Source organism: Sebastes fasciatus, chromosome 7 (genome assembly GCF_043250625.1).
Source record: "Sebastes fasciatus isolate fSebFas1 chromosome 7, fSebFas1.pri, whole genome shotgun sequence".
Classification (NCBI taxonomy): domain Eukaryota; kingdom Metazoa; phylum Chordata; class Actinopteri; order Perciformes; family Sebastidae; genus Sebastes; species Sebastes fasciatus.
This window is the reverse complement of record NC_133801.1, coordinates 11520806-11547473: the sequence shown is the minus strand read 5'-3', so window position 1 is coordinate 11547473 and position 26668 is coordinate 11520806. Positions and strand designations below refer to the sequence as shown.

The window sequence follows — 26668 nt, the reverse complement described above, 5'->3', positions numbered from 1 at the left end:
TTGAATACTTGACAAATCTCCCTTTAAGGAACATTTTGTACGGATAAAAAGTGTAAAATTAATTTGCAATTAATCGTGATTAACTATGGACAATCATGCGATTAATCACGTTTAAATATTTTAAGTATATTTAGTAGTATGTACACATTTTAGCAGCCGATGGTGTTTTAGGATGGCTCTTTTGAGTGGAAGGATATTGCAAAAACACAGGTACAATTTTTAGTTTTTATTTAGGCTAGTATTTCCCTTTCAGTTGAGTCATATTCTTCCACTTATCAATGACAGATCCCCTTTATTATTCATATGCATGACAACAGAAAGGAATTCAACTTATGTTAGGGTTAGGATGACACTTTACACACACACACAGCTTAAAGCATGTAAGGAAGTTAAGTACATCAAGGTAAATACAGGCTCTTATTTCAGACCATTCTTGACAAAAGAACTGGATGTACTGAGGCCTAATTTCTTCTTCATAACCATCTAAACACACGACCTACAGGAGTGTTTATGGATCTAACCGAGCTGTCGTTAGGACACCAAAGGTTCCGCCAGCCTGCCTCCTTGTTTGTTCTCGCTGCTAAGCATTAACGGAGGAGGAAACAGGACAGGAGAGTGGGTGGAGGACAGATGGGTGGGGGGTATCCATCTAAAAGTTTTCAATTCTTCAAGTTCACATCTGTACACGCGAAAAAAGTAATGGTGACCGAGGGAAACACTACAACACCTGGCATACACGGACCTCAACACGAGGAGGGCTCCGAGTTAATACACACACACGGTACGGTTAAGGGGTTAAGGGCCCTGGGGTTTGGTAGCCGTGGTCCCGTTCCTTGCACATACACAGACACAGTCTCACACAAGCACTGTACACGGCACAAGAGGTCACCTAAATACATGGAGCCGATGAAGGAGAGCTAACATCTAAGGAGGGTTGGATTGGATAGCCCAGTACAGGCCGAGAGGGGGTTAAAATTCTTATTTAGACCATCAGGTCACACTCGCACACACACGCACAAACACACCCTCATCCACACAGTGACATACATCTGTATGCATTTAAAACTCCATAAAGCTACACGCCTGTGCAGAATATACTATCATTACTTAGTGTTGCTAGCTATAGCCATTCAAATGGCAATATATGTTCAAATATTATATGTAACCTTTTTTTCCTCAGAATATACAATGATGAAATGCATCATACAGACAAACGAGACAATGTAAGCTGTTCACATGTTCAGTACATCAAAAGTAAGAGCTTCTCCACATTAACTTCTTCACGAGTGCAAAATCCAATGCTCCTCCACCTACTTCAAAGGTTCGTTGCTGAGCTGTAGCAAGTCCACTTCTGCACAAACCGATAAAAAAACATGACAATAACGTACACACAAAAAAAAATACTCTAAATAAGTAGTCATAAATATGGAATGTGAAAAAAACAAACAAACATTGTGGTCCAATTTCTTTTCAAACAATACAAATAAAAGTCCTTCAATGTAGTTAAGTGTTTTCTCTTGTAACAGGACGACGTAATACAAAAAATAGTACTCAAAACGAGAGTGGGTTTGTTGCTGTGCGGCCCCCTGTTGTGAGTAGAAGACCATGGGAAGCTGGTGAGGAACACAAAGAGAGAAGGACAGATGGAGGGAAGGTGTTGGGTCAAGTTGTGGTGGTGGTGGTGGTAGGGGGGGGGAGGAGTGTTGGATGTTCACATGCCATAACCGAAGCTGGGCTGTGGGGGCTGGCCGTAGCCTGGTGCTGCTGTGTAGCCGTAGCCGTAGGGCTGCTGAGGAGGCACGGCCACGTTGGGCCCTGCTGTGAGCATGAGCTGGGATGCGCCTGCAACAGAAACACCAGCAGTTAAAAGAACATGGACGTATTGTCAAAAATATTCTCCATGTTTCTTTTACAGCAACAAAATTAGAGTTGTTCCGATACCAGTATCGGAAATGTGTCCGATACTGCCCAAAATTCGGTATCGGAGAGAACTGTTTTAGAGCAGCAAAGAAGAACTGATTGCAGGTACTTTGTCACGTGACGATAGTAAACAACAACAATGAAGTGCTAGTGGAGAATGTAACAGTAACGGTAGTCAGAGCGAGGAAAATGTCAGCCATTTGGCAATATTTCACAGTGCAAAATCAGGTAAAATGACGATATGTACAGCATGTAAGGCTTCCGTTTCCAGGGGTGGCAGTAGTGTTGCCAATTTCAACACCAGCAATCTTATCAAACATTTGAAGGTGCATCACACGAAAGAGCACCACGCCTTCACCAAGGGAAAAGGTATAAAAAAAGGACGAGCCGCTGCACCAAATGTTGGAAGTTCTATTGCATTCTTTCTCTGTATGCATTTGTTCATGTTTTATAAAGGGTTTAACCTGAGATAATAATAACTACTCGGATCAGTATCTGCTGAAGTTCAGGTATCGGAATCGGGAAGGAAAAAAAATTGTATCAGAACATCTCTAAAACACAACGATCATCCGTGAGTGGTTGTTTTTTTACCGTAAACAATGGGTTGAGACTCAGTAGCCTGCTCCTCCTGTTTCCTCAGGGACTCGGAGGCTTCGAGTTTGTCCACCTGTGGAGAACACAACAACAGCGACGGCGTCAGACTCCGGTTACGTTGTGGCCGACGGGGCTCTTGAAGAGCAAGGGCTGAGACGCCGGGTTTGTAAAAACTGACCTCTGGGTTATTTCACTGGCTGACGGATGGGACCATTCCTGACAGGCGAAGACGAATACAGTCCAGATTTAAATAAAAAACAGGCTGCAGGAGGCAGGCCTAGCTAATGTGTTGGCAAAAGGAGTTAACTACAACTAGAGAACTACTGGCTACTCTATCAAGCTCGGTTACTACAGTCTATCAGATAGACATCCACTTCTTTGTGGAAAGTATGAGGGATTAGGAGGGGAGACAGAGACAAACAGCTACTGGGCAATAATGGTCCCACCATCCAGCCACCTAAATCATCTACTCTAACATGTTGGGAGTGTAGCGTATGTAGAGAACCGACCCCTCACCAGTACAAATACACAACATTTATGGTTTTCACCCCTGTTAGTTTGTCCATCTCTTAGCAGAAAATCTGCACGTCTGCGTAAAAGTTGGTGAACAGAGACGCAGACCAAGACACGACTTGGTTGCAAGGAGGATTTGGCATTTCTGTTAATAATAATCATAATACATTATTAAGCTTTTTTTAACCATGAACCTAACAGAGGTGAAGACTTGATTCTGAAAGACTGAACTCTGAAGATGTCTTGGTACTAATAAAATACACTTAACATTAATGCACACTCATCCTTGGACATTCATGGGACAGGGTGTTTTTTGTTTCGGGGTAGTTATTAGTTTTAACCTATAGCTTTAGCTATATCTGGTACAATATATATATATATATTGTGCATTGCCCCTGCTAAATAAATAAATAAAAGGTAAAGCTCAGTCATAAAGGTCCTTTATAACTTTTTGTAGTCTATGTTGGGGTTACAGGAATAAACATGAACTGATATCAGAGTGTATTTATTTGAAAATGCACTGAATTACTCACATTTACAGATTGTCTACAGTATAGTGTAACTTATTCATGTTGAAAATAGGGCTACATCTAATGATTATTTCATTATCAATTAATCTGATTTATTTGACCAATTATTGGATTAATTGTGTGGTCTAGAGCAGTCCTATTCAATTACCTTTTTTTTCTTCTTTTTTTTTAAAGGGCCAGATTTAATTCAATTTAATTTATTTTTACATTTCCTATCTGATCTGCAAAGCTAGGATTTTAAATGTGAAAACCATACACCTTTTTAATCTTAGTATATTATTGTTTTAATAACACAACGTTTAATTTAACAATTTTTTTATTCAGCTCGACTCTCCTAAATTCCCTCTGCTTAAACAGCCTGGGTTAAAACGTTTTAATAAAACAAGTATTTCTGTGCTTAACAAGACATAAGTAAGGAATGGACCAATTATCCTAGTAATAAAACTATGATCTTCTAATAATCAAACAATGTAAACACCAATAAACGTGGTGTTATATTAGCAGGTTATTTAAAAACACAATAATATTGCCTTTAACAGTCCATTACAGCATCAATAGCGTGAGTGTTAACATTGATGAATGGAAATAAACTCTCTTATTGGAAGAAATTATTAATATTTTGAAAAAAATACTTTTATATTTATAAAAGGGCCCACGGGCCACCAATTGACTATGCCTGGTCTAAATAATGTAAGAAAATAGTGAAAAAATGGCCTTTCCTTCAGCCTGAGGTGATGTCACCAATAGGCTTGTTTTGTCCGACCAACAGTCTAAAACCTAAAGATATTAAATTTATTATCACATAAGGCGCATATCTGCTTGAATTATTATATGATCAATTAATTGATTAACAAAATAGTTTATTTATTTACATAATTAACTGCCTAGTAGTTCAAAACTGCCCATCAAAACTACTTGCAGGTAAGATTAAACATTGTGCAAACATTTATTGTCCCATTTGCCCATTTTATCATTTCCAATTACCACTATTTGGAAACAAATAATCACCAACAATGTGTAGAGTACTGTCAGTGTGTTTTAACATTTTGAGAGGCATACTCCCGGCCCTCACAAATGGCCTAATTTAAGTCATTGCCTGCTAACGAACAGCTACAAGAAGCATTTAGCAGCCACGAGAATCAACCTGCTAAAACTGCCTGGTTTCCCTTCGGTGCTTTAGTATTTGCTGAGCAGCACAGAGGCAGACAATGACGGGGAAAGGAGGACTAATGGTAGAGCTAAAAACAATTCAAAGCGTTAAGCAGCCAGCAAAAAGCTTCAGGTATTACCCTCAGCTATGGCAGTGATCAAATCAGTTAAGGACGGTGCTAAATGATGCAACAGGACAGCTTTCATCTTACGGTGGTTTTGGGTTCAGTTCTCTACATACTCTCTGGTTCACTACTACAGTCACTCAATCTGGTTAAGCAGGCTGTTTTGAGAAAAGACAGGCTCTTGTTTGGTTTCAGAAGAGAAGGGTTGAGAGACATGCTGAAGCGGCAGTTGAGTTATTTTCTTCTTGAAGAGTGCATGAGAGAGAAAGACAAGAGAAGCAGAGAGCATAGTGGAGGGAGTGTGAGAAGTGGGTGTAGGGAATGGTTTTGTACAGCCAGTTCAAGGTTTCCAGAAGCAGGCACAGCCAACAACGATGCCTCCTAGCCTGGCCTGAGTGCTGCTGATGCTACCGAGGGAGGGGGAAATGCATGCTTGTTGCTCTACATGTAGTTTTTCCCCCAAAGAACACACCCAAACCGGTTATTTGCTCTCATAAACTCAAGCTGTTTGTAGCAAAGAATACTCAGAGATACATATACTGTAGAAAAATACCCCTCTCTCAAAATGCCAGTAGGCTACTTAATGTGTGTTCTTCTATGGCACTGAGATAAATCCAGTAGTACAGACAAACATGGAGAAAAATAATAGAAAGGTCTCAGACAGAATGGTCATTAGCATAATGCCTCTAATACTGAAATGAGGTCTTACACTTAGCTGCAGTCTATGCTACTGTACCACTGATGTACATGTGCCCACACAACATCTCTAAACATAAATATATAATCAAGAATTATTAATGTGATATGCCTTGAAACCCCCATTACAATGTTTACAGGGTGAAAACATACGTCAGGATGACGACTAGCAACAGACTGCAGCTGAGCGCTCTGACAAGACAGTTTAACATTAGAATTCATCTACAAGTCTGGTGAGAAAAGGACCTGACCACAGCAGGTGAGGTTGTTATCCAGAGTGGCGCTCTTCAGCCACGCCCCAAGGAGAGCTGATGGGCATGCTGGCTAAAGTGGATGGCTCAGTGTGTTTGAGGAGAAAGGCTGTGATGGGGCACAGGGAATCAGCTATTACCGGACTCTGCTGTTCCCCTCGGCTCTGTGGGGATTCATACCATCCTTCAGCTCATTGTTTTGGTTTTTCTGGCTCCCAATTTAAGATTTTAGTTTACGGTTTTCAGCTAAAAAAGCTCTAGTTTGCCATATCAACTTAAAAGGTTATAATATGTCAGGGTTGCATTTACAGTTTGTTTCCTGCTGACAAAAATCGGTTACTGCAACAAGGAACAATAAAATCAGCAGTGGCCTCACAAGCTCAATTTCCCGATGTTTAAAGGGCAGGTCTATCTAAGATCTGTTGTTTTTTTCAAATGGAAACACCCACTCAGCAGTTGCAAAAAGCAGTGATGTAGGTTACCAAAGTGAGCTAATTGAAGTTAATCAATAAGGTTATGAATAACGTGAACGCTAGTACGATTTTTTAGTGTCTGAAACCTTAGTATGAAACCAATAGTATGTGAATTGCATACTATGTCTGGTGAAATATTACATTATGCAAACACTGGACACTACGCCAAAATAAATATCGCAATGCGACAATGTATAACAGGCGTTGGCAGACAGATCTGTAACTCCAATAACGGTTCAATTTAACTGTAAGTACATGAGTCCACTTTGCTGGGCGTAACATATATTTTTAAGTAGTTCAGACTTTATGATTCTCACATATCATCGTTTGTTCACATGAGGTTAGTCCAGTTACCATGGTTACGTGTCTCCAGCCGTTAAGGAGGCTCTCGTCAAGAAGTGACGTGGGGCTTACAGTTCAGTGAGTCCGAAAAGTCTCATACTGCTGTTTATTCAGACAAAAGTATGTTGAACGATAGTACACTTATTGAGTTAATAGTGCATAGTATGTGACCTCATATTGATTTTCACATCTCGTCTTGCTATGCGCTTTGTGTCCATATAATTCAATAACTCTGTTTGATCCAGAGCAATCACTGACATCAGCAGACCTAGCAGAGCCCTGAGGGACGGGTGTGAAGAGCGCCGCTCTGGAGTCTCGTGGGTAGGAAGGTGGTCATGTGGAGATGTGGAGTTTACAATCAGAAGCAGCAGAGTGACATGTGGGGGGGAGGGGTCATGCAGTTTCTGCTAATCTCACTCCTCCAAACTACAGGCTACAGGACAGGGGGGAGAGGGGTCAAAAAGAATGATTAGAAAATGGATTCAACTTTCACCTTTTCCTTTATCGCATCAACCTGGAAAGGAAATTCAGAGAGGCAACTTAAGGAGGAAAAAAAACCAAATGGAAGTCTCCCAAAAATAGAAATTGACAGAGAGAGAAGAGCAAACACAGGGTTTGTCACTTAAAGAAAACACAAAAATCCTGAGAGACAGATGCGGGTAATAACGCCACTTTTGATACAAATGCAGACTTGAGATCACTCTGGTACTGGGAATTTTCCCCTTGTTGCTTACAACAGTATAAAAAACTAAATACACATGTTTACTAGTAGGGTCTACAGTACGTTTAACACTTAAACAAGATGTACTACGTCATGTACAGTGTTAAATACATAATGCAAAGACTTTATTGTCACTATACAAATGATTCCTTGTTTTAATCTGGTGGGGTTTTCCACAACAAGCACCAGCCACAAGAAGACTAACTACAAGATGTTAGTGTAATTAACAGCTTATATGACAAACTGAAATATTTTGATGTAGTAAAATCCCCGAACTTGGCATTTCAAGTTTGGCAAATAAATGCAACAAACTTTTACAAATGCACTCAGGTCTGCTGTCTGTTATGAAAGCAATAGGTGGGGTTTTTTTTATGCCATGTAACAGAGATAAATGGCCCGGACGAGCAACACAGCAGTTATGAATCTCCTCTGGAACACATTTGTATGGAAAAGTAGCTTGAATGGATGGAAACCCCAAATGAAAAGGAAAACACCAGTGATGACACATGACTGACAGAAGCATAGGAAGATGAGCATGAATGGAGGAAAGAATAGGCAGTACTGAGGGGGCTTTATCCTCCATAACTGGCTGGGGGGAACTGCTTATAGTTGAATAGTATTTGCAAATACATTTTAGCAGCTGCTGGTGCGTTTTTAGATGTCAGATGAGTGGAACCCGATCAGGGAAAATGTAATATTTCATTTATTTTTCTGAACAGGTCTGACATGGTAAACCTCAGACATGTGGGTCTCCACAGATACAGTTTTGCAAATACTATTTCACAAGTATAAACACAAAAACTCATAGTCAACATGTAGGTAATCTTGCCCATCTGCCTTCTAATTACTTTCTTTCTCTGTAGTTACCTTAGAATTGCAGAAAGGTATCTATAACATGATGCAATATACTTTTCTCTCTTAAGAAACCTTCTCACAAAGCCATCTACGTTGTCCTGATACAGCACGCACACTGGTTACCTCTGGCCAACCCACCTTAGAGAGATACTCCCTCATGACCTGGATGAAGTATGGCATGGAGAAGTCCATGATGTTGTGTCGCCAGGCGGTCTCCAGCACCACGTCGGGCCTCAGCAGGTCGTAGCAGGTGAATAAACAGGCGGCAAAACACTCCTTCTTGTCCTCGCCCAGGAACCAAGCAAGGAGCTCCTCGGCCAGCTCGATGTCTTTGGACTCTGATGCGTACTGCATGGCATCCTGCAGAGAGGAAAGCACAATTACAGTTCGATAAACTGACATGGAAAATGTGATCTACCATTTTACATTTCATTGCAGTCAGTTGGTCACGGGGGTGAAATGTGATGCTGTGATTTATACTACTTGGAAGAACTGGAGTATATGCTGAAAGTTATTATTCGTTTTAGTCGCCACGCACCTTGTAGAGCTTGTCCTTCTTGCAGAGCTCGACGCTCTGTTTCCAGCGGTTGTTGCCCTTGAAAAGGTAGGCTGCGATCCTCCTGAACTCAATCAACTCGTGCTTCTCCAGGCCCTGGGCCAGTGAGATGTTGTCAAAGTTGTCATACGCATCGATGGAAGCGCGCAGTGCCTACATAAGAGAAGAGAGAGAGGGGATTATAAATTACAACTGAAAATGCAAATCCGTGAAAACCTCTATCCTATCCGACTTATTCAGCGCACTGTGCTGGATGTACGAAATCCAAACGTTTTCTCACCTAAACCAAAATAAAAACATCTAAAACATAGATTATCTGTTATGATTCACAATGTACAGTATCAAAATATCATACCGCATAGTCTTCCTCAATGATGAAGAGGTTGTTGAGTGCCTCATTTACTGACTTGTTGTTGTGATTCTGGACAGACCTTAGGTAAGGTTTAACCAGAGGCAGCTGTTTCACCTACAAAAGAATCAGACAAATAAATCATCAATGTCCATTTTCATGTAATCTCTTATTTAAATTTTTTTTGGTACGTCATCATCACATATCATTCTCTACCAAAAACCGATTACTGCAATGGGAAACATCACTCGTGTCTTTGCACAAGTCATCCACAACAGCATTCATTTTCATAATTTGAAAATATTTTGTAAATACATAGAACACTAATTGTTTACAGAAAGCAATAATTGCCCAGGACCTTGCTGAAGAAGCTGACAGCGCGTGAGTGGTCCAGTCTTGGAGAGAGGACGATTAGCAGGTCGTTCAGTAACAACGGTTTGAACTCCAGATAAAAATGGACGGCCTTGTAGTACAACTCCACATTCGCCACCTGCAATGAAAAACACACATATACTCAAGTTGAACATCTACAAATCATTCCTACCACAATAATAGCTCAGTATTTTGCACACAGAATAACAACTAGCATCACTAATCAAGTATAAGTTGTTCAGTTTGTTTATTTTTTTTACCTTGGTGACAATATCTTTGAACTGGCCCTCCTTCCAGGCATCAGATGGGTGGCTCATCATGGTGATGATGGCGTTGTCGTACTCCTCGTACTTGTCGTAGAGGAACACCAGCTCCCCCCAGAGGTGGGCCTGCTCCGCTGCCCTGAGAACCTGATACACACATATACAGGTTAGTTCATGAACTCATATTTAAATTAAACAGATCAGACTGACTGATACAACTGTTGTTAACCAACCCGTGCTTCTACAAGAGTATCAGGGGATGTTACATGTTAACCTTGTAAAGATGATAATGAATCATGCTTTGTTTGGAGAAGTTGTTGTTGTTGTTGTTGTTCCCCTCGCCTACCTTTGGAATGTTGACGCGGGACCAGAAGAGCTCCAGGTGCTCCCTCATCTTCTGGGGTTTGAATTTGGAGTAGAGGATGGCCAGCTCAGTGAACATACCCATGTGAGCACGCTCCAGTCCCAGGGCAGCCTCCAGCATAGTGATCAGCTCCTCAAAGTAGCCGCGGTCCTGGAGGGTACAGGCAGACTTAATGATGACACTAACCATAACCCTTTAAATGAGTAATACGAACTAAATAAACACTGCAAAGTTATTACCAAGACAAAGGGAACTTAAATCCCTGTCCTGTGCACTATATGTCTGATTCCAGATAGTATGTGTGCTCAGTCGTTACTCAGTTAACCCAGTTACCTGGTAGTAGTTGATGAGTTCCTCTAGTTCATCGGCGTGGACGACAATATGCAGGCCACACATCTGGGCAAGACGGAACTCTTTCCCATCTACACACGCAAAACACACCTGGAAGAGAAGAGAATCACACAATGTGTTTAATACAGGCTAGTGGGCAGTACACTGCTCACAGTATTTACTTCTTTACTGACACTGTAGGAAGGCTTAGTGGCAGATAGAGAAGCAAAAAAATAGTGTTTTGTTTGAACTCCGTACAGGCTCTAAAGTGCTACATCTGACTATTTACTCTTCAAAAGGCCTATTTCTCAGTAAAGAGTTAAAAATGAAACCGTATCGTCACTCCTCACCTCCTTCCAGGTGCGAGTGCTGTTGGCCTTGCGAGCTCCGTCCACGGCTGCCTGGTACTCTCCCAGATGCACCAGAGTGGAGGCCAGACGGCCAAAGTTGGACACGTTGTTGTAAAGCAGTTTGGCTGCCTCGTACATCTTGTCGTCATAGCAACGGTCACCCACCTGAAGTGAAATTTGACAGAAAAAGGAGAGCACAATCAAGCAAAGTAGCAACTGTAAACAAGTGAAAGAGAATTAACTGTGTATGTGAGTGTGTGCTGTGTGTCTGTATGCTTCCCAGGACCTACTTGCTGAATGTGAGCATTATTGGGTCCGTTGATGAACTCTTCCAGCTCAGCCAGGCGGTTAGTTTTGGCCAAGGCAAAGATCAACTCTGTTTCAACGTACGACTCGCGGGCCTTCTTACGGGCCATCTGCAGAAACTTCACCAGGTCCTCCCAGTTTCCTGCACACAACAATCAACTCTGATCAGTTTCAGAAGCACATTAATCTACTGTATTTCTACAAAAACACTATCAAAGTGTCTTCTATAAAATGAGGAACGTTCATCTTACCGCTTTGGGCTGCAGCTTGTCCCACCTCCATGTAAGCAGAGGGGTCATCAGCTTTGATGTAAGAGTCAATGGCTTCTTTGACCAGGCCCTTCTGAAGCTGGGCCTTTGCCAGCTGACTCCACACTGGTGGCTCATTGCAGCGCTCAGCAAACTCATAAGCTCTGTCCAGGTTACCGATGTGCTCAATCAGAACCTGGCCAAAATGAGAAAACATTCAGATCATGTTACATCAAGTTCAATAACACAATTCTGGTGGCATTTATAATCAGGGTTCATGTGGTTCCTGAATAACTCGCCCGGTATAAAACTGTACACAAACAATATAAAAGCTTTTGGGTTCATGATCATGAGTTTTTAAAACCCCTTAAAGCCGAGCAGTAATCCACTGACCTGCACAGCAGAGGTGTTGACATCAAATTTTCTAAAAATAGCAAAAGCCTCCTCAAACAGCTCATTGCTGATGGCGATGTTCGCGATGTCTGGGGCATCGTAGTTGTCCAGACGGTTGATGTACTCCATAACACGTGTCCGATCAGCTTTAATGGCTGTCAGGATGAGCAGATTCTGGAGGTTTCTGAAAACAACAACACAGGACGGTGTCTAAATCTGGCTAAAAAAGCAAAAGGTACTTTCAATTGAGTGATTTTGAATATGATCACAATTCAATAAGCTTCTACAAAAAAGAAAGAATAGGTTCAAGTGACTTGCTGCTAACTGCCTTACAAATATCTTTAATGTTTTGGAGATTGCAACTGCATCTTTTGGGATCACAAAATTGCAGCCGGCCAAAAACATTCGGGATATACAGGTTACATCGCTCACCTGTGCTCGCTAAAGACAGAGTTATCCAGGACAATCTTCTCCAGAAGCTCGATGAGCTCATTGGGAAGGTCGGCGGTCATGAAGGCCTTGACTGTGACCGACACCTCCTCTGGATCCTGGGTCTCAGACAAGGCTGTCTGGACGACCTGCAGCAGAGAGGGGCAACAAAGTTGATGCACTACAGCTGAAGTTTTAAGTACATATAAAAAAATATCATGGATTAAAATTTAATAAGCTTCTAACAAAACCGTTAGATAAAAAAGACAAAGGGAAAAGTAAAAGATGCACATTTTTAAATGGATCCATTATGAATGCTAACTTTGTTTTACAAGACTAATATGAAAGCCAAGTCTGTAATGCCAGCAGCTTTTAACTAAATGAATTCATGTGGCATAAGTTAGTATCAGAGATGCCGAGGGGTCGGACCTGGTCGATGAGTGGTCTTCTGTAATTGTTGGTCTCCAGCAGCACGCTCGCCCACAGCTCAGGGTTCTTGCGACGTACAAGGTAGCGGGACAGACTCTTGAAGAGCGAGTTCTCATTGCACACCTGAACCAGAATGTACAAAAACGGTTAACATGAGAGGCAACAGCAGTCCAGAAAGGTCATGAAAGTAACATATACACATTAGAACAGCTAAAACAGGAAACATAATAATAAATTCATAAAAAACAGAATGCAACTGTAATAAAGGAGTTTATGTTGAAGTGTTTTTGTTTTTGTTTTTTATTGCGGTATCCAATTGGGTACTGACAATCGTGGATTTCCACTGGTATTGTTATCGACTACTAAATTTCTTGTATCGTGACATCCCTCGTCATAGCTAGCAAAATAACGCATATTTTTGCATTTCATGAAAGTATGATTTCAGTTTAAACTCACATGAATCAGTTCCTGGTCACACTGTCCTCTTTCATAGGCTACACAGGCCAGGTGGGGGTCTCTCTTCTCACAGTACTTTCCCACCACGCGGCTGTCGTAGTAGGGGTTCTCCCTCAGGAAGCGCTCAGGGTTGTTGTTGCTGTCGATGTAGATCTTGGCCAGGGCGTTGTGGGTAGCAGGCTCCTCGCAACCGTCATGAATACGAGCCTCTAACCAAGGCAGCAGCAGCTTCAGTCTGGAGAGAGATACACAGTAAAGAAAACAACTGTTGACTCATGACTCTATAAGGCCAAGTGTTGACTCTATGCAGTTCAATTCGTTCCTCTCTTCTTACCGATTTCTTTTCTCCACTTCAGCCACCAGTTCATCCGTGGAGAACTGACCTCTAACCACCATAATCAGGTTCTTAATCACATCCTCAGCACAATCCACATCCAATAACCCTCCAATGACTACCGGCAGGCGGCTTGGGTTCACCTGGAATAAATGATCAGAAAGTAACTACATATTCAAGGACAAACAACAATAAACAACAATTGTATAACAATAAAATCAAACTGATACTACTTTTACCAGTAAAGGACAATTCATCCGTTTGGTAGAGCGTGTTTTTAGAAAATGATTTGCCTCTTATTAGACTTTTTTTGTATCAAGGCCTCTGACACTTTGAAATGTTGAAAGAATATGTCTACATTTTTTCAATAAAATAGTGACTCAAAATATGCTGTTAAATGTTACTTTATTTACTGCTCTGGATTCTAAAGAAGAAGTTAGTTAGTTAGTTGTTTCTAAGAAGTAGTAGTGTACCTTCTGCACGTAGATCTCAATGTATTTCTGCAGGCTGTTGCGGTACAGGTACAGGACCAGATCGTGGACAAAATCAAAGCGGTCACACACAATGATCAAAGGTAGCTGGTCAGTCAGCTTGGCTTCCTATAGAGAGAAATATAAAAACATTGTATTGGCTCATAAATGGCAGCTTTGTTGAATGATAGTCTGGATCGATTGGTGGCAGGAAGATTAGATTATTTTATAGTGAAATGTTTAATCTGCACTGGTCCATTTCTGACCTTGAGGAAGTTCTTCACACGTTCGGGGTCGTAGCAGTTACTCTCTCGACAGATTCTCTCCACCTCTTTGATCTGGCCTGTCTTGCAGGCGGCCTGGATATATTTGAAGTGGACCTCTGGATCCTGGCTGAAGTTCACAATGGAACCCAAGAAGTAGAACAAACCTGAAAGACAAAAAAAAAAAGTCAAAATCAACAGAAGAACAAACTGCAAGTATCTTTTAAAATGTGCTGTACAGTCAGCATATTCCCAGCTTACCTTCAAAGCTCTTGAACGACTCAAAAAGTTCAGTGAGGGACTGAGTAGTGAGCTGCTCATGGTACTTGGAGGCGACCTGGACACAGATCTGCAGGTTCTGGCGGATGTTTGCAGACAGCATCGCCCTCAGACACTCCAGAGAGTCCTCCACTGACAAGGAGCCAAAGAAATTCACCAACCACTGCAGAGACAGACAGAAAACAATCAGCAATACAGAAGCAAACATAGAAAACAGGATTTCAGCCACGTTTTATAAATGTTTGTTAGTATGTTCCTTGGCCTGTGTTGTACCTCTGGGTTGAGAAGGTGTGTGTGCACCACAGCGCGCTTAATATCATACAGGTCAGTATAGTGCTCCAGCGCCCTCTGCAGGAGACCGGCCTTCTCACACAGCTGTGCCACATGAGCACGATCATAGTGGGTGAACATCTGATTGCCCAGGATGGCGTCTGCAACCTGCAAGACATGATGTCATCATTTGACGCTTTGTTAACAGGAAACTTTGCAAATAGGTGACAGGAAATTAGATTCTCGGTTAAAGGACACACAGTGAGACATTTTTTTAAAGAAAAAAAAACCTTAGGTTAGGGTTAGTTTCTAAAAGCATGAGTTTTAAAAAGTCTAGCTGATCTGGATGAATGCTGAATGCAAATTATTAAAGCTATATAAAACTTACAATCATGAATTTGTAATTTTGGCATGTGGACTTCTTTCAGCCAAACTAAACTGTGCTGTTCCTATTCGAGATCAGGTAATATATGTACCTGTGGCGCGTGCACCAAATTCATTTCCAGCAGGCGTGTCTGCAGTGGTCCCTCCATAGGTCTGTTATTCTTCAGGGCATCTAGGAGGAAGGATGTGCACTGCTGGACCAGGTTGTACTCCATGAACACATCAACAATCTGGAGACACAAAAGAGAAAAATAAGAAATAAAATAACAGTTTCCTTTAATTGTTTGGTTATTGGGTGTAGAGCAGTAGCTATTGCCATTTCTGTCACTCTTCTAAGCTTTAGGCCACCACCACCCAAAGGCAGGCAAGAGCCAATCTGACATGTAGGTGCTTGTGGTATTAATATATGGTAAAGAAGTGTTTTTTTTTACCTGTGTAATATCAGCAAGTGGCTCTTCATCCTGAACCAGCATCTGGGAGAACTGGAGGCCCTGCTCTGGACTGATCCGCATTACGTTCCTTAGCAAGAAGATCCAGTCTGGAGTGTAGCCCACCTACAGGGACAACAGATCTTTAAGCAACAGCCCTACATCTGAGGTGTGCCATAGCTACGATAAAACAATATAAAAGACAGAGGTGTAAACACAACGGTTCAACACAGATTACAACATAGCAAGATAGTCTTTTGGAGGATCACACTCTCTCTCTCTCTTCTCTGTACCACAATAGTCTAATATTATATAAGATAAACTTGGAATAACAAAGTCAGGCATTGTCACAAACCTTCTTGGCATAGAGGACAATCTTCTGGAACTGTCCAGTCTCTGCAAAGCACTGAATGACCTTATTGGGGACGTTGGCTCTGAGGTAGACACTGAGGGCAAGAGTAGGATCTACAGACTTCACCAGGTCCCCAAGCTCCTCAGAGCACTCCAGCTGCAAACACACACACAGAGTGCCATTGAAACAACTATTTAGGGGTTTAGAAGAGATACAAGTCCAGGACAACACAATTATGATAGTACATCAGACAAACAGCACGGATGCACTTAAACCTTTTTCAAGCAAACAAAATGACCAAACAGACATTTACGTGTATTCCTCAAGCAAAGAACAGGAATCTGGGAAACTATAAATATAAGCAAAAAATATGCTATACCTTCATGGCACTAAAGTTTAGGCCGGACAATTGTTTCTTCCCCCAAAATAATGGGCTTTGGAATACATGTTTAATATTGTGCATGCTTAGAGTTAGTCAGTCCAGCGCTTAAGCTCTATGGAGACTATATTCCAAAGAGCAGATGTATTTCCAAATAGATTTTTTTTCATCACATGATTGGTGAAAATAAAAATCTGAAGATAAGATTAAGATTTTCCACTATAAAACCAACCACTGGACACATACCTTGTCCTCTTTCAACCATTTCTCTAGTAGTTGCTTGCGACCCTGTTGGAGGACTGGCCTGCACAGCTCCAGGGACTCGAACTTATTAAGTTGGCCTTGGTCCAGCAAGATGCCAAAGTATTGGAGCAAGGGAGACGTCTGGCCTGGTTGGGCTGGAACACTCTGGAAACGACGGATGGTGTCTGGGGTCCGCAGGATACCCTGGAAAACAAAGATTGATGGATAGACAAAGTGATTCAGTGACAGTGGGAAGGTTTTGTTCACCTTTGAGCATTGCAGAGATGAATGATGAATGATAAAGAATAGTGGTGCACAGTTACTTTAGGTGAACATTAGTGACTGCTGTGAACAGAAGATTTATAATGTATTCCTTTTAGAAACTGTCTACTTGCTTTTAACCTATTTTGGTATGCAAATCTAACCTTCTTTAACATAAAACTGGTGTTTATTGTCATAATAAACTATATAAATCTGCTTAGTCTTAACAGTCTGAGCTTGTATTAGTTGAACTGTGAATAATGTCACGTTGTTTGACCCCCCCTTTGAGTGTCCGGTGGCACACTGGCAGTACCTTGGGTGCATTGGCCGCCACCTTGGCAGCTTCTGAGTAATTCCCCGCTGCAAAGAGGGTGTTGAACTTGCGTGCAAACAGCTCCTCAGCACCGGCAAGGTTGTTGCGGACAGCCATGCGGAGAGCCAGGTCTGGGTTCTGGAGCACATTGGTGATGTAGGGAATGATGTTTTCCTCCTCCACGCACACTGACAACACCTGGGAAAACACATTTGCATGCTTTTATTATTACGATGCCTAATGGATGGGTTTTAAAACAAATCAGGGTCCACATTACATTTTTATGTATTTTATTCCTCAGTCCATTAAAAAAAACAATTACCACTACAGCAAAAATACACATGTTGTGATATAAATATACAAACGGAATAATTCTTTACCCAGAAAACCTACAGTAATTCTGGGTCGAGCACCAAACACGCTATTCCACGCAAAGTGAACGGATATATTCCGAATTACTTGCAACAATTTGACACCTGCCTGTATAAACAGTGCACTCTTAATTGACAGTGATCATTGGCAGGTTCTTTGTACACACCTCCGTATGCAAAAATAGACGAATTACATCCTAAGACGTGTACTTATCACATTCCTAAATCACACAGAGGGATTGTCGCTTGTAGTGTTACATTTTGTGTGTGTGTGCACTGAGCTGAGCTGTATATGGTAGACGTGCAGGTAAAAGCCAAGGGCAATAACAGGATTAAATTGTGTAGCCTGCTTGGCCAGGCTTAGCCCTCCCGCTGTAACTGTCACATGCTGCCTGACACCAAAGATGCTGCTGCAGTCTGTTATTTTCAGAGATTTCCTCAGTCAAGGTCACACGACAACACCCAAGGACGCACGCTGACAAAAGGGCTGATATACTACAGGGAGAGTGAATCCCCAACAAATGTCAGCAATAACAGAACAACAAAGGCAATAATCTAGTATGCATACATACAAAGTGAGTCTGAAACTGGCACAGACAGGGTTCCCACTATTTTCTAGAGATCATTTTCAGTGATGATCTAACTGGTATGACAGACAGGGATCGTGTGAGTGTGTACATTAGAGTACCTGTCCTTTCCTGTTGACTCCAATGATACCCGCAGTAGGTTCATGGGGGGCAGTGACAAAAATGGTCTCCCCGCTGATCCTGTTCATGTAGATACAAGTTCCAGTCTCCAGGTCATACAGGTGGATGTAGCCATATTTGGTGATGAGAAACACTACATCTTGCTTGGAACTGATCTAGATATACGGAAAGAGAAATCTGGTTGAATGATGAACAAAAAGACCATCATCAAAATGCCCTTCTGCGAGACATTGATTGAGCCCAAAGCTAATTAAGTATTGCCAGGTCCCATCATCAAACAGTGAGTGAGTACAGGCTTTATGTTTTAATAATACTTCTCAATAGTAAAATCCACCCCAAAGGACGAGGGAATCTCGTTTACAGAACAAAGACAAACAGGCAACAAGTACAGGCTCTACATGTCTCCTCGTAAGTAGTTTTTGTACCTGCATGGCAACAGGGAAGTCATTCTGGGCTTCTGGAGGAAAGAAAACGTCCACAGCTTTCTTTGGGAATGGCTGGTTCCCAGTTGGCGGCGTCCCCACTTCAATGATATGCAGCTAGAAGTAAAAAGATATTGAGGCACAAGGGAACAAAGTCAGGTTACCAGGGCCTCTGGAAAGTAAACGCAGTCAATTTAATTTGGATTCTGCATGCTCCCGAGTGCTTATTGATTTCCACTTTTCAAACAAGTTTATCCTGATCTCTTTATTTTTGCAGCTGTCAGCCTGAGACTAGGCAGAGCTGGTAAATCGTACCTTTCCTCCTGCCTGTCCTCGCACAGCAAAGCAGAACAGGGTTGACTCTTCAGTGTTGCCCTCCATCTTGAACTGTGCAAATCCAGCGGCATGCCCCTCGATGGGCTGAGACACCTTCCTGTCCACTGAGTACAGCTGCATGGCGCCGACAACACGGTTTTGCTGAAGAGGAGAGACATCCCACAAGTTAGGCCAAAGGTGTCTGTGATTTATAGTCGCATTAAGACTCGTTTTGGTTTTATTGATTCTTTAACATCACTGCTTCCAACATCACCAAGACATTGAAGTCTATAACGAAATCTGCTGTAAACTTAACCTGCAATATTCAATACAAAGATACCTTCATATCCCAGACATTAAAACATGTTTGTATTATATTATATGGTAGGTGAAACTATACATACACTACCATTGAAGTTTGGAATCGCCTGCCACAAAAGCTTGGTATGGTACAGTCAGATGGATGAGAGGACTACTTTATATTTTTGAATGGTCTTTCATGCTTTTGGCTTGTAGAAAGTCCTACAAATAGATGGTATTTTGTATAAAAGGTTTGTTTTATACATTGAGAACAAAATACAATCGTTCAACTAGGATGACAATTGAAAGGGCAGAAAGAGACAAAGAGACCACGGAGCAAGAGTTGAATAAGAATAGAAGAAATCACCAGTCATTGGTAAAAGAAACCGGTGGCTTAGCATCAAAATTTAAACAGGAGCAGGTTCCTGTTTCAGTGTCAAGTGCACAATAATGCAGCCTTTAACAACATGGAATTAACAGGTGTGTTGCTTTAGCAAAGCTATTCTTAAAACTTAACAATAGAAGTAGAAGGTTAGTCTAGTTTTAGCACTATTGGAATTGGATCAGGGTATATCAGATGAAGAGACTACGGATTAGAGATGGGTATCGAGAACCATTCTAACATAGCTGGCATTTCCAAATTCTCCTAAAAGCTTATTTTTCCCTGATAATGCAACATCGGCAGGTCCACGTTATAGGCTAACGTCTGGTGTATGACATGTCTGTAAGCTATGATAAACTCGTCACACCTCTCGCCACGTCCAGGTGCCGTCTCACTCCCTCTTCCTCTCCTTGCCTTTCTCGCCTACTCATGCAACTGAAATTACATCCAGTAACTACTGTTACTAACGACAGAACGCAGCGGAAACACCGGGTGTGCAGAATCATGAGCAAAATAGATATAAAATATAAGCAATATTAGTATAATAAAGTAACGCTAGTGTGCAAACATCAGCAGCAGGAGCAGAAAAAGTCCAGTAAGAGCTACAGCTTTTAGAAAGAAGTTGTTTTTCGGTGTATTTGTGCGTGTGTTTATTGATCTGAAGCGCCTGCCTGATAAATAAAATAATAAAAAACAATTTCAAATGTAAATAATACATTTGGTGTCTGAATTATACTGCTTTTTATCCATGTTAAAATAGAAATGATTGAAGGAAAGTTAGTAAATGTGTTAACTTTTTGTCAAAATGCTTACCTGTGCTGAAATGCCAATGAGCAGCAACCACTTCTGTTTGGCGTCAGTGCGGTAGTTGATGATCTGGCAGCCTGCGAGGCTGGAGTGACGGTCAAAGACTTTGATTGGTTGAGAATCACCCTCCATGCTCCAATGGTAGACTGCGTTGTCTGTGACGAGGGCAACGGTGTTGAGGGAGATCCACTTCCAGAAGGTCACGTCATCTGTCATCGTGTGAGCCTTCATCTTGCTCTTCATCTCGATGTTGAAGATCTGCAGGGTCTTTGCCGCTGAAAATATTCAGAGCGAAGGTTAACATACAGAGACGAGGATGAATGCTGCTCAAAAAAACATTCTTAATAATAATAGTAAAACAAAAAGAGAAGCCAAATCAGTTAGTGACTAAAGCTACCACACACAAACCACAGCAGACTTTGGGAGTAAACATACAATCTGGGCATACCAACTTCTGATTGCAGGTGAAATGTTGGTAGTCAGGATTTGGTTTGAGTAACACCAAAAGACCATACAAAAAGCCAGTACCATCAAAACAAGAGGCAAGACCAACAAAAGGGCAACCACTGTTGGATCTGCATTCAGTTAGAATTAAATATGCAAAACTCATCTATGAAGCAGATTTTTAATTTGAGAAACTCAAACAGACTAGACTGTGTTCAGACTGACATTAGCACTGCATCAATAAATGCAGTCCCCTCATTCATTTCAATGAGGCCACTGTGTTGACACAGTGAGGGAGGGCGACAAAAAAGTTGAACGCGGATCAACTTTTTCCACAACGCTGTGCAACGTCATAAGGCAAAGCACAACTTTGGCTAAATCTGCGCAGGTGCAGACTCCAGGTAGATTCATTTGCAATGTGAACGGGGTATCGCTACTGTTGACCTCCTGATGGATGCTAAAATGATTGTCACTGTAATTATTTTACAAAATGATAAAATCCTGTCTTTAATGCTGTGCAGGGTTCTGGTGTCCCATTAGCCTTTAAACTCAAACTGGACTACCTGGATCCAATTTCATCATCCCAGTTGTAAAAAGATGCCTGCATCAATAATAACACAGTGCTATTTTAGGTCTGGATGCTTGCTTAGAGATATTATTATTACTACTACTACGCTTTCTGTGCTTCTCAACTGGATTAACAATGACTCTCCATGTTGTTTTGGTACAATGGTCCAATTCTCTACTGATCTTTTCAATGAAAACCAGATCAGTTTGGAACCAACGACTGCAGAAAAACATGGTGCCCAGTGCAAGTGAAAGTGAGGCCTGCGTCCAGCCCTTCCACCCCCACCACCTACTAGAGTAAATGAAACTCCAGGCATGTTGTTACGGCTCTTAAGGGATTCGCATCGAAATTTAATCCTAAAATGAGGGATGTGGGAATTTGGGTTGGGTCTGAATGCAGATTAGCAAAAGACGACCACAAAGCACACAAACAGATGCGATGATGGGAAGGATGCTTGACGGATGCACTCACACCCTTTCATTTTTTTATTCTAGTCTTACTGGAAGGAGCACACGGCAATTATTTGGGCCCCAAGACATTTATTTTAGATTCAATCAGGCCCAAGCAAGCCTCAACCAAACTAAGCCCCATAACTAACTGTTAATACAGCATATGAGTGACAATGCGTACAGTGACATTTCTCAACAAATGCTTTGGTAATACTGCGTGTATAGTACATTGAAAAACACACTGCCTACATAAAATACAGTGACAAGTAGTGAAGTGAAAATCTGCAATTAGTCTAGAGCAAAAATACTGCACTTTATTCAACACCTACAGTACTGAAGCAGTTTTACAGTGTGATCCACTTAAGACTACTCCTTTAACATAAGGTGAACGCTCAGTCGGTCCAGATAGCAGAGTCGTCCAAACACAGGCCAAAAGGAGGAAAGTAACCAAGAGAAAGCACCACATTTGGGTTTGGTCTCTGCAGTGTCCTGGGGCTGGCCGGTCAAGATTGTCCCTGACACTAAAACTCTAGCTGCATTCTAAACCACAGAATTATGATGCATAAAATAATAGCTAGTGGCAACACAATTCCAATGAGAACAACTAGTGTTGCCTTTGTGCTTTGCACATCAGGCCCACTAAACAAGGCCAACTTCTTAGGAACATGTCCACAAGACAACCAATACATAATGACCTACTATTTATTCAAGACTAGCCTAAATGTCACTGCTTGCTTGATTTCCCCATTGTTTAAATGACCATATCATGTTTTCTGCAGCATGTTTTAGCCCTTTTACTACATACATACTATACATTACTACCAACCATTTTCCAAGCCACATAATAGTTTGTAACATTTCTGAAAAAACTGATTTTCCATTAATGCCAGGGTTTGTAAGTCATTGAATTTTTAAATTCAATTCATGTTAGATTTTTTCTTCAAAGACAATTTTCTGGCAGAGATGTGTATTCAGTTATGTGGGTGCCTTCAGATTGTGACTGACAGCTTAAAAGTAACACAGGAACTGTATTATTGAACGCTGACATGCTTTTTTTCTTTAAAAAAAAAAAAGAGGCAGCCAGATTTACGCATTTACATGATTTTTATACTGCCTTCGGGTTTGCTATTTGTGAGTCAGGTTCTGGGAGGTTTTCACCTCCAAGTCAGTGTATTCATTCAACTATGTTTCAGAAAATGGTCAGCTGTAATATAAAATATATGTACAGCAAATGGGACAAACACACACACACAAAAACAAAGAAAAAAAGAAAAAGATACAGTCCTTTAAGCTGCCCTCTTAATTTTGCTATGCTTGCTTGTGTTACTATTGTAAATCCAAGCATTCATTAAAATTACCAACTGTGCAAACATTTCAAGACAGTGCAAACAAGATTACACTTTGACAACTCATGATATGTAAAATTCAACTCACCGTCTGCAAACATAAGAAAGCAGTAGGAAATGAAAAAAGAGCAAAAACAAGCAAAATAGACAAAGCATTCATGACAGCATGACATTTTACTACCACTAGTACTACGGCTACCTTTCCTAAAATATCAATGTCTTGTACATTTAAATTTGTTACACTATACTTTAGTTACTCAACCTTTTTTTGACAAACAGAAATGGGGTGGTCTACATATGAACATCAAAATGAAAAGCAGACTGTGACAGCTACATAACTGACTGACAACACAAACAAAATTTACACAAATGACCCAATGTATTAGAACAGCACCATAGCTTGGTGGTGTGTGACCGGCCAAAACTTTAACTGTTTACTGTTTAGTCTATGTGCTTCCATAAACCTAGTGCACTCCTCTCTAGGTGGCACATACTGTATATCTGTGCTAAAAGCGCTAGATATGCATTTCAGCTAGAGCTTACCTTTAAGGGCAATAACTTTGCTGGCAGGGTTCATGATGGCGCTGTCTGCAGAGATGGGCCTGCGGATGGGATTGTTGGGGTCGGCCATATCGATGATGACAACCTGGGCCTGCTCGCCCACTTTCTCTCTTATACAGATGAACTTGTCGGACTCCATGGTGAGAGTGCTGAATCCAATGTTGGCTGGGTTGATTCCCAGGTTCTGGAGCTGAGATATGAACACATCAGTTGTTTTAGTAGCAGCTCCTGGCCAACACAGTTTTTACTACAAAAATGTCAAGGACGATACAATACAGTACAATATTGTGACGAGGGGACATCATATTACCAATACCTAAGGCATCACCATCCATAAAATCATTTCAAGTCACACTTTAATTACAAAATTAATTCATACAAATGATCTAATTATAACTAGGATGGTGAGCTTACACTTTATGTGTCCCATAAGCCATAACTTTACCTTCTTTTCAAAATCATGGTGGTGGTTACATTTTTGTTTTTTATTTTGAATATGCAAAGACAACTTCTGCAAATTCCCAGCACAACAGAACCTAAAGCAAAAAGTAGCTGTGTTGGTATTAAACCCTGTCAAGCACATGTTTAAAAAAAAAAAAAAAAAAAAAAAACTATCTCTAGTCTTGTTTTCTGTGTGTTAAGTAGAGGTCGACCGATCGTGGATTTGTAAAGGCCGATATAATAATGATAGTTTGGAGCAGGAAAAGGCTTGAATTAAAAATTAAATTTATTATTATCATGATTCTGGTTTGCAATGAATTCTCCGAACTCCAAACAAAGACAATGTTGGTCTTTGATATATATATGGGGGTTGGGTTGTTATAACCATTATGAACTGCACTGAGTTGTAGTTGCACAGTGCCATCCTCGAGGGTATCAACCCTTGTTGTGGACTATGTTACTATGTTATGCTTGTTGAATACAAACAGTTAAGCATCTGACAGTACTCGTAAGCATATGCTTAATTGTTGTTGCGATTATGAGGGGGTCCTTGGAAAATTTCCTCCCGTGTAAGGGGTCCCTGGCCCCTGAGCTAGATAACAGAAACAACTCTCTATATCAAATTAAAACATAATAAACTGCCAACTGAGAGTATTGTCCCATGGGAAAAAGGTAATCAAAGGTGCATGGTCATTAGGGGTGTAAGAAAATATTGATACCCATGAGTATCGGGATATTATGTGTTGTGAAATTGTATAGATTCTGTAAAACACTATCGATTTTTAATTAACCTTTTAATGGTCATTTTCGGAGGGGTCGTTTCTGGTGTGTTCTTTATACTACAATAGTTTTCCTAAAATGTAATATGCTTACAGTATCGCCATATATTGAATCATTACCCCCGTGTCATCATACTGATCATATCGCCAGATTATTGCCAATACACAGCCCTAATAGTCATAGTATGAAAACTGCCTTCTGTGGGGTTCAATCTTGACTTTATGGTTTTAGTGAGAACACTAAGTACATCAAATAATCCCATAAAGTCAGAAACTGAGAGCTGAGCTTGACTTTGACTGAACTGACTCTAATCCTTTGCCAGGTGTTTTAGAAAATTATTATGATGTGTGGATGAGAGAGAGAGAGGAAAATGATGATGTCATTACTGACAGACTGGTTGGACCACCAGGTTCACCTCAGACAGGCTGGATGAGGAGGTTCACAGGTAGAAACCTCTTGTGACGGCCCCTCTGTGTTTGGATCTTGTACTGTGTTTGCTTTCTTTCATCAGGTCTGCAGCCCTGATAATTTCTCCCATACATTCTTTTGACTTTTTACATAGTTTTTGCTTAATAAATCACTTTCTTTATTCAGTATACCCGTGTGTCTCCTGTTTGTGTCACAGCTCTAGAGCCGGGCTGTGACACTCTACAGAATAACCTTCCCTCCAGCTGTATATAAATGGCCTGTCGTGACATACAACCTTTACTGTATGGCATAGGCTCCAGTCAGACTGCAGCTGACCATTCACTGCTACCTAGCTCTAGTGCATCACATCATCAACAGAGAGGTGTGACAATAACATCACATCAAAGCAATACAAGTGAACTGAACACACAGAAACGATTAGATGACGTGACTCCCCATCATCCCTCACGACACACTAACTGTAACACTGAGCTATTTGCTAACCTAACTAAATGTGCATAGATCAATAACTAAATGCATCTATGCATTGATCAATAACTGCAATAACTGATCACTGAAGGTCAGGACAATGTGAACTAGTCTCTCCTCCTAGTCGGTTAGCGTTGAGTCGAGCAGGCTCAGCATCAGTGCAATGAATGAGAGCCTGTTAGCTTAGCTTAGCTCAACGGGGGAGGGGAGGTCATTCATTCGCTGCTGCAGGTATTGACGTTAGCTTCAGCTAGCTAGCTGTCAAATACAACACATAATGATGGTGTTCATATACAGGTGTTATTCAGGTTCCTCTCGCATACCTGCAGGTGCTCCTGGAAGCGGATCGGCAGGATCTGAGCCATGCTTGCTGGTGTTTTGCTTGAAGCTTCTCCGGAGTCCTGAATAATCCGTTAGCCTTCAGATAGCTTAGCTTAGTTTAGCTCTGCTAGGCAGTTAGCAGCGCGGCTAGCTGCGACCTCCTCACGGAGCGGTTGTAGGTCGGAGGAAACAACACGGTGATAAAAGGTAATGTGTTGTTAGTGGCGTTTCTGGGATCCAGTATAAAAGATGTTAGATGTGTCCCCCCCCGTCAGTGTTTGTGGTGGCTGCCCTGCATCGATGGATAGATGGATGATAGCAGCGGCTACGGCTGATCTTCTGTCCAAAATCCGCAATGGCGGCGGAAACGGCTCCGAGCCTTCTCCTCAATCCGGAAGCATCCAGCATCCAGCAGGGAGCTCTGCTCTGCTCTTACTCTGCTCTGCTCTTGCTCTGCTCTTGCTCTGCTCTTGCTCTTGCTCTGCTCTGCTCGGATCAGGATCAGGATGATGGGGAGCAGCAATTAGAGAAAAATAATACTTTTATTTTTATGTTTCTACTCTCCAT

The 26668-nt window shown here is 41.4% G+C and overlaps 1 protein-coding gene across 3 annotated transcripts; it reads right to left on the bottom strand.

Annotated features, from left to right (window-relative positions):
• Window positions 1-213: 213 nt before the first annotated feature.
• LOC141771380 (clathrin heavy chain 1-like) lies at window positions 214-26589 on the bottom strand. 3 transcript variants are annotated; one of them, XM_074641568.1, is made up of 34 exons: window positions 26104-26589; window positions 23645-23852; window positions 20301-20569; window positions 18806-18967; window positions 18494-18607; window positions 18050-18223; window positions 16991-17188; window positions 16420-16620; window positions 15798-15950; window positions 15446-15568; window positions 15107-15244; window positions 14634-14798; window positions 14343-14523; window positions 14085-14248; window positions 13822-13947; window positions 13349-13491; window positions 13015-13249; window positions 12559-12681; window positions 12133-12278; window positions 11701-11884; window positions 11311-11503; window positions 11044-11201; window positions 10754-10918; window positions 10407-10514; window positions 10056-10223; window positions 9707-9856; window positions 9433-9564; window positions 9081-9191; window positions 8708-8878; window positions 8308-8529; window positions 7087-7107; window positions 2693-2730; window positions 2512-2587; window positions 214-1842 (listed from the first exon to the last, which is right to left on the bottom strand). In XM_074641568.1, exons 1-33 carry the CDS (start codon window positions 26143-26145, stop codon window positions 2557-2559), a joined length of 4917 nt encoding a protein of 1638 aa, XP_074497669.1. In that variant the 5' UTR covers window positions 26146-26589; the 3' UTR covers window positions 214-1842; window positions 2512-2556. The 3 variants fall into 3 exon arrangements, with proteins under 3 accessions (XP_074497669.1, XP_074497667.1, XP_074497668.1); XM_074641566.1 differs by lacking the exon at window positions 2693-2730; XM_074641567.1 differs by lacking the exons at window positions 2693-2730; window positions 7087-7107.
• Window positions 26590-26668: the final 79 nt, after the last annotated feature.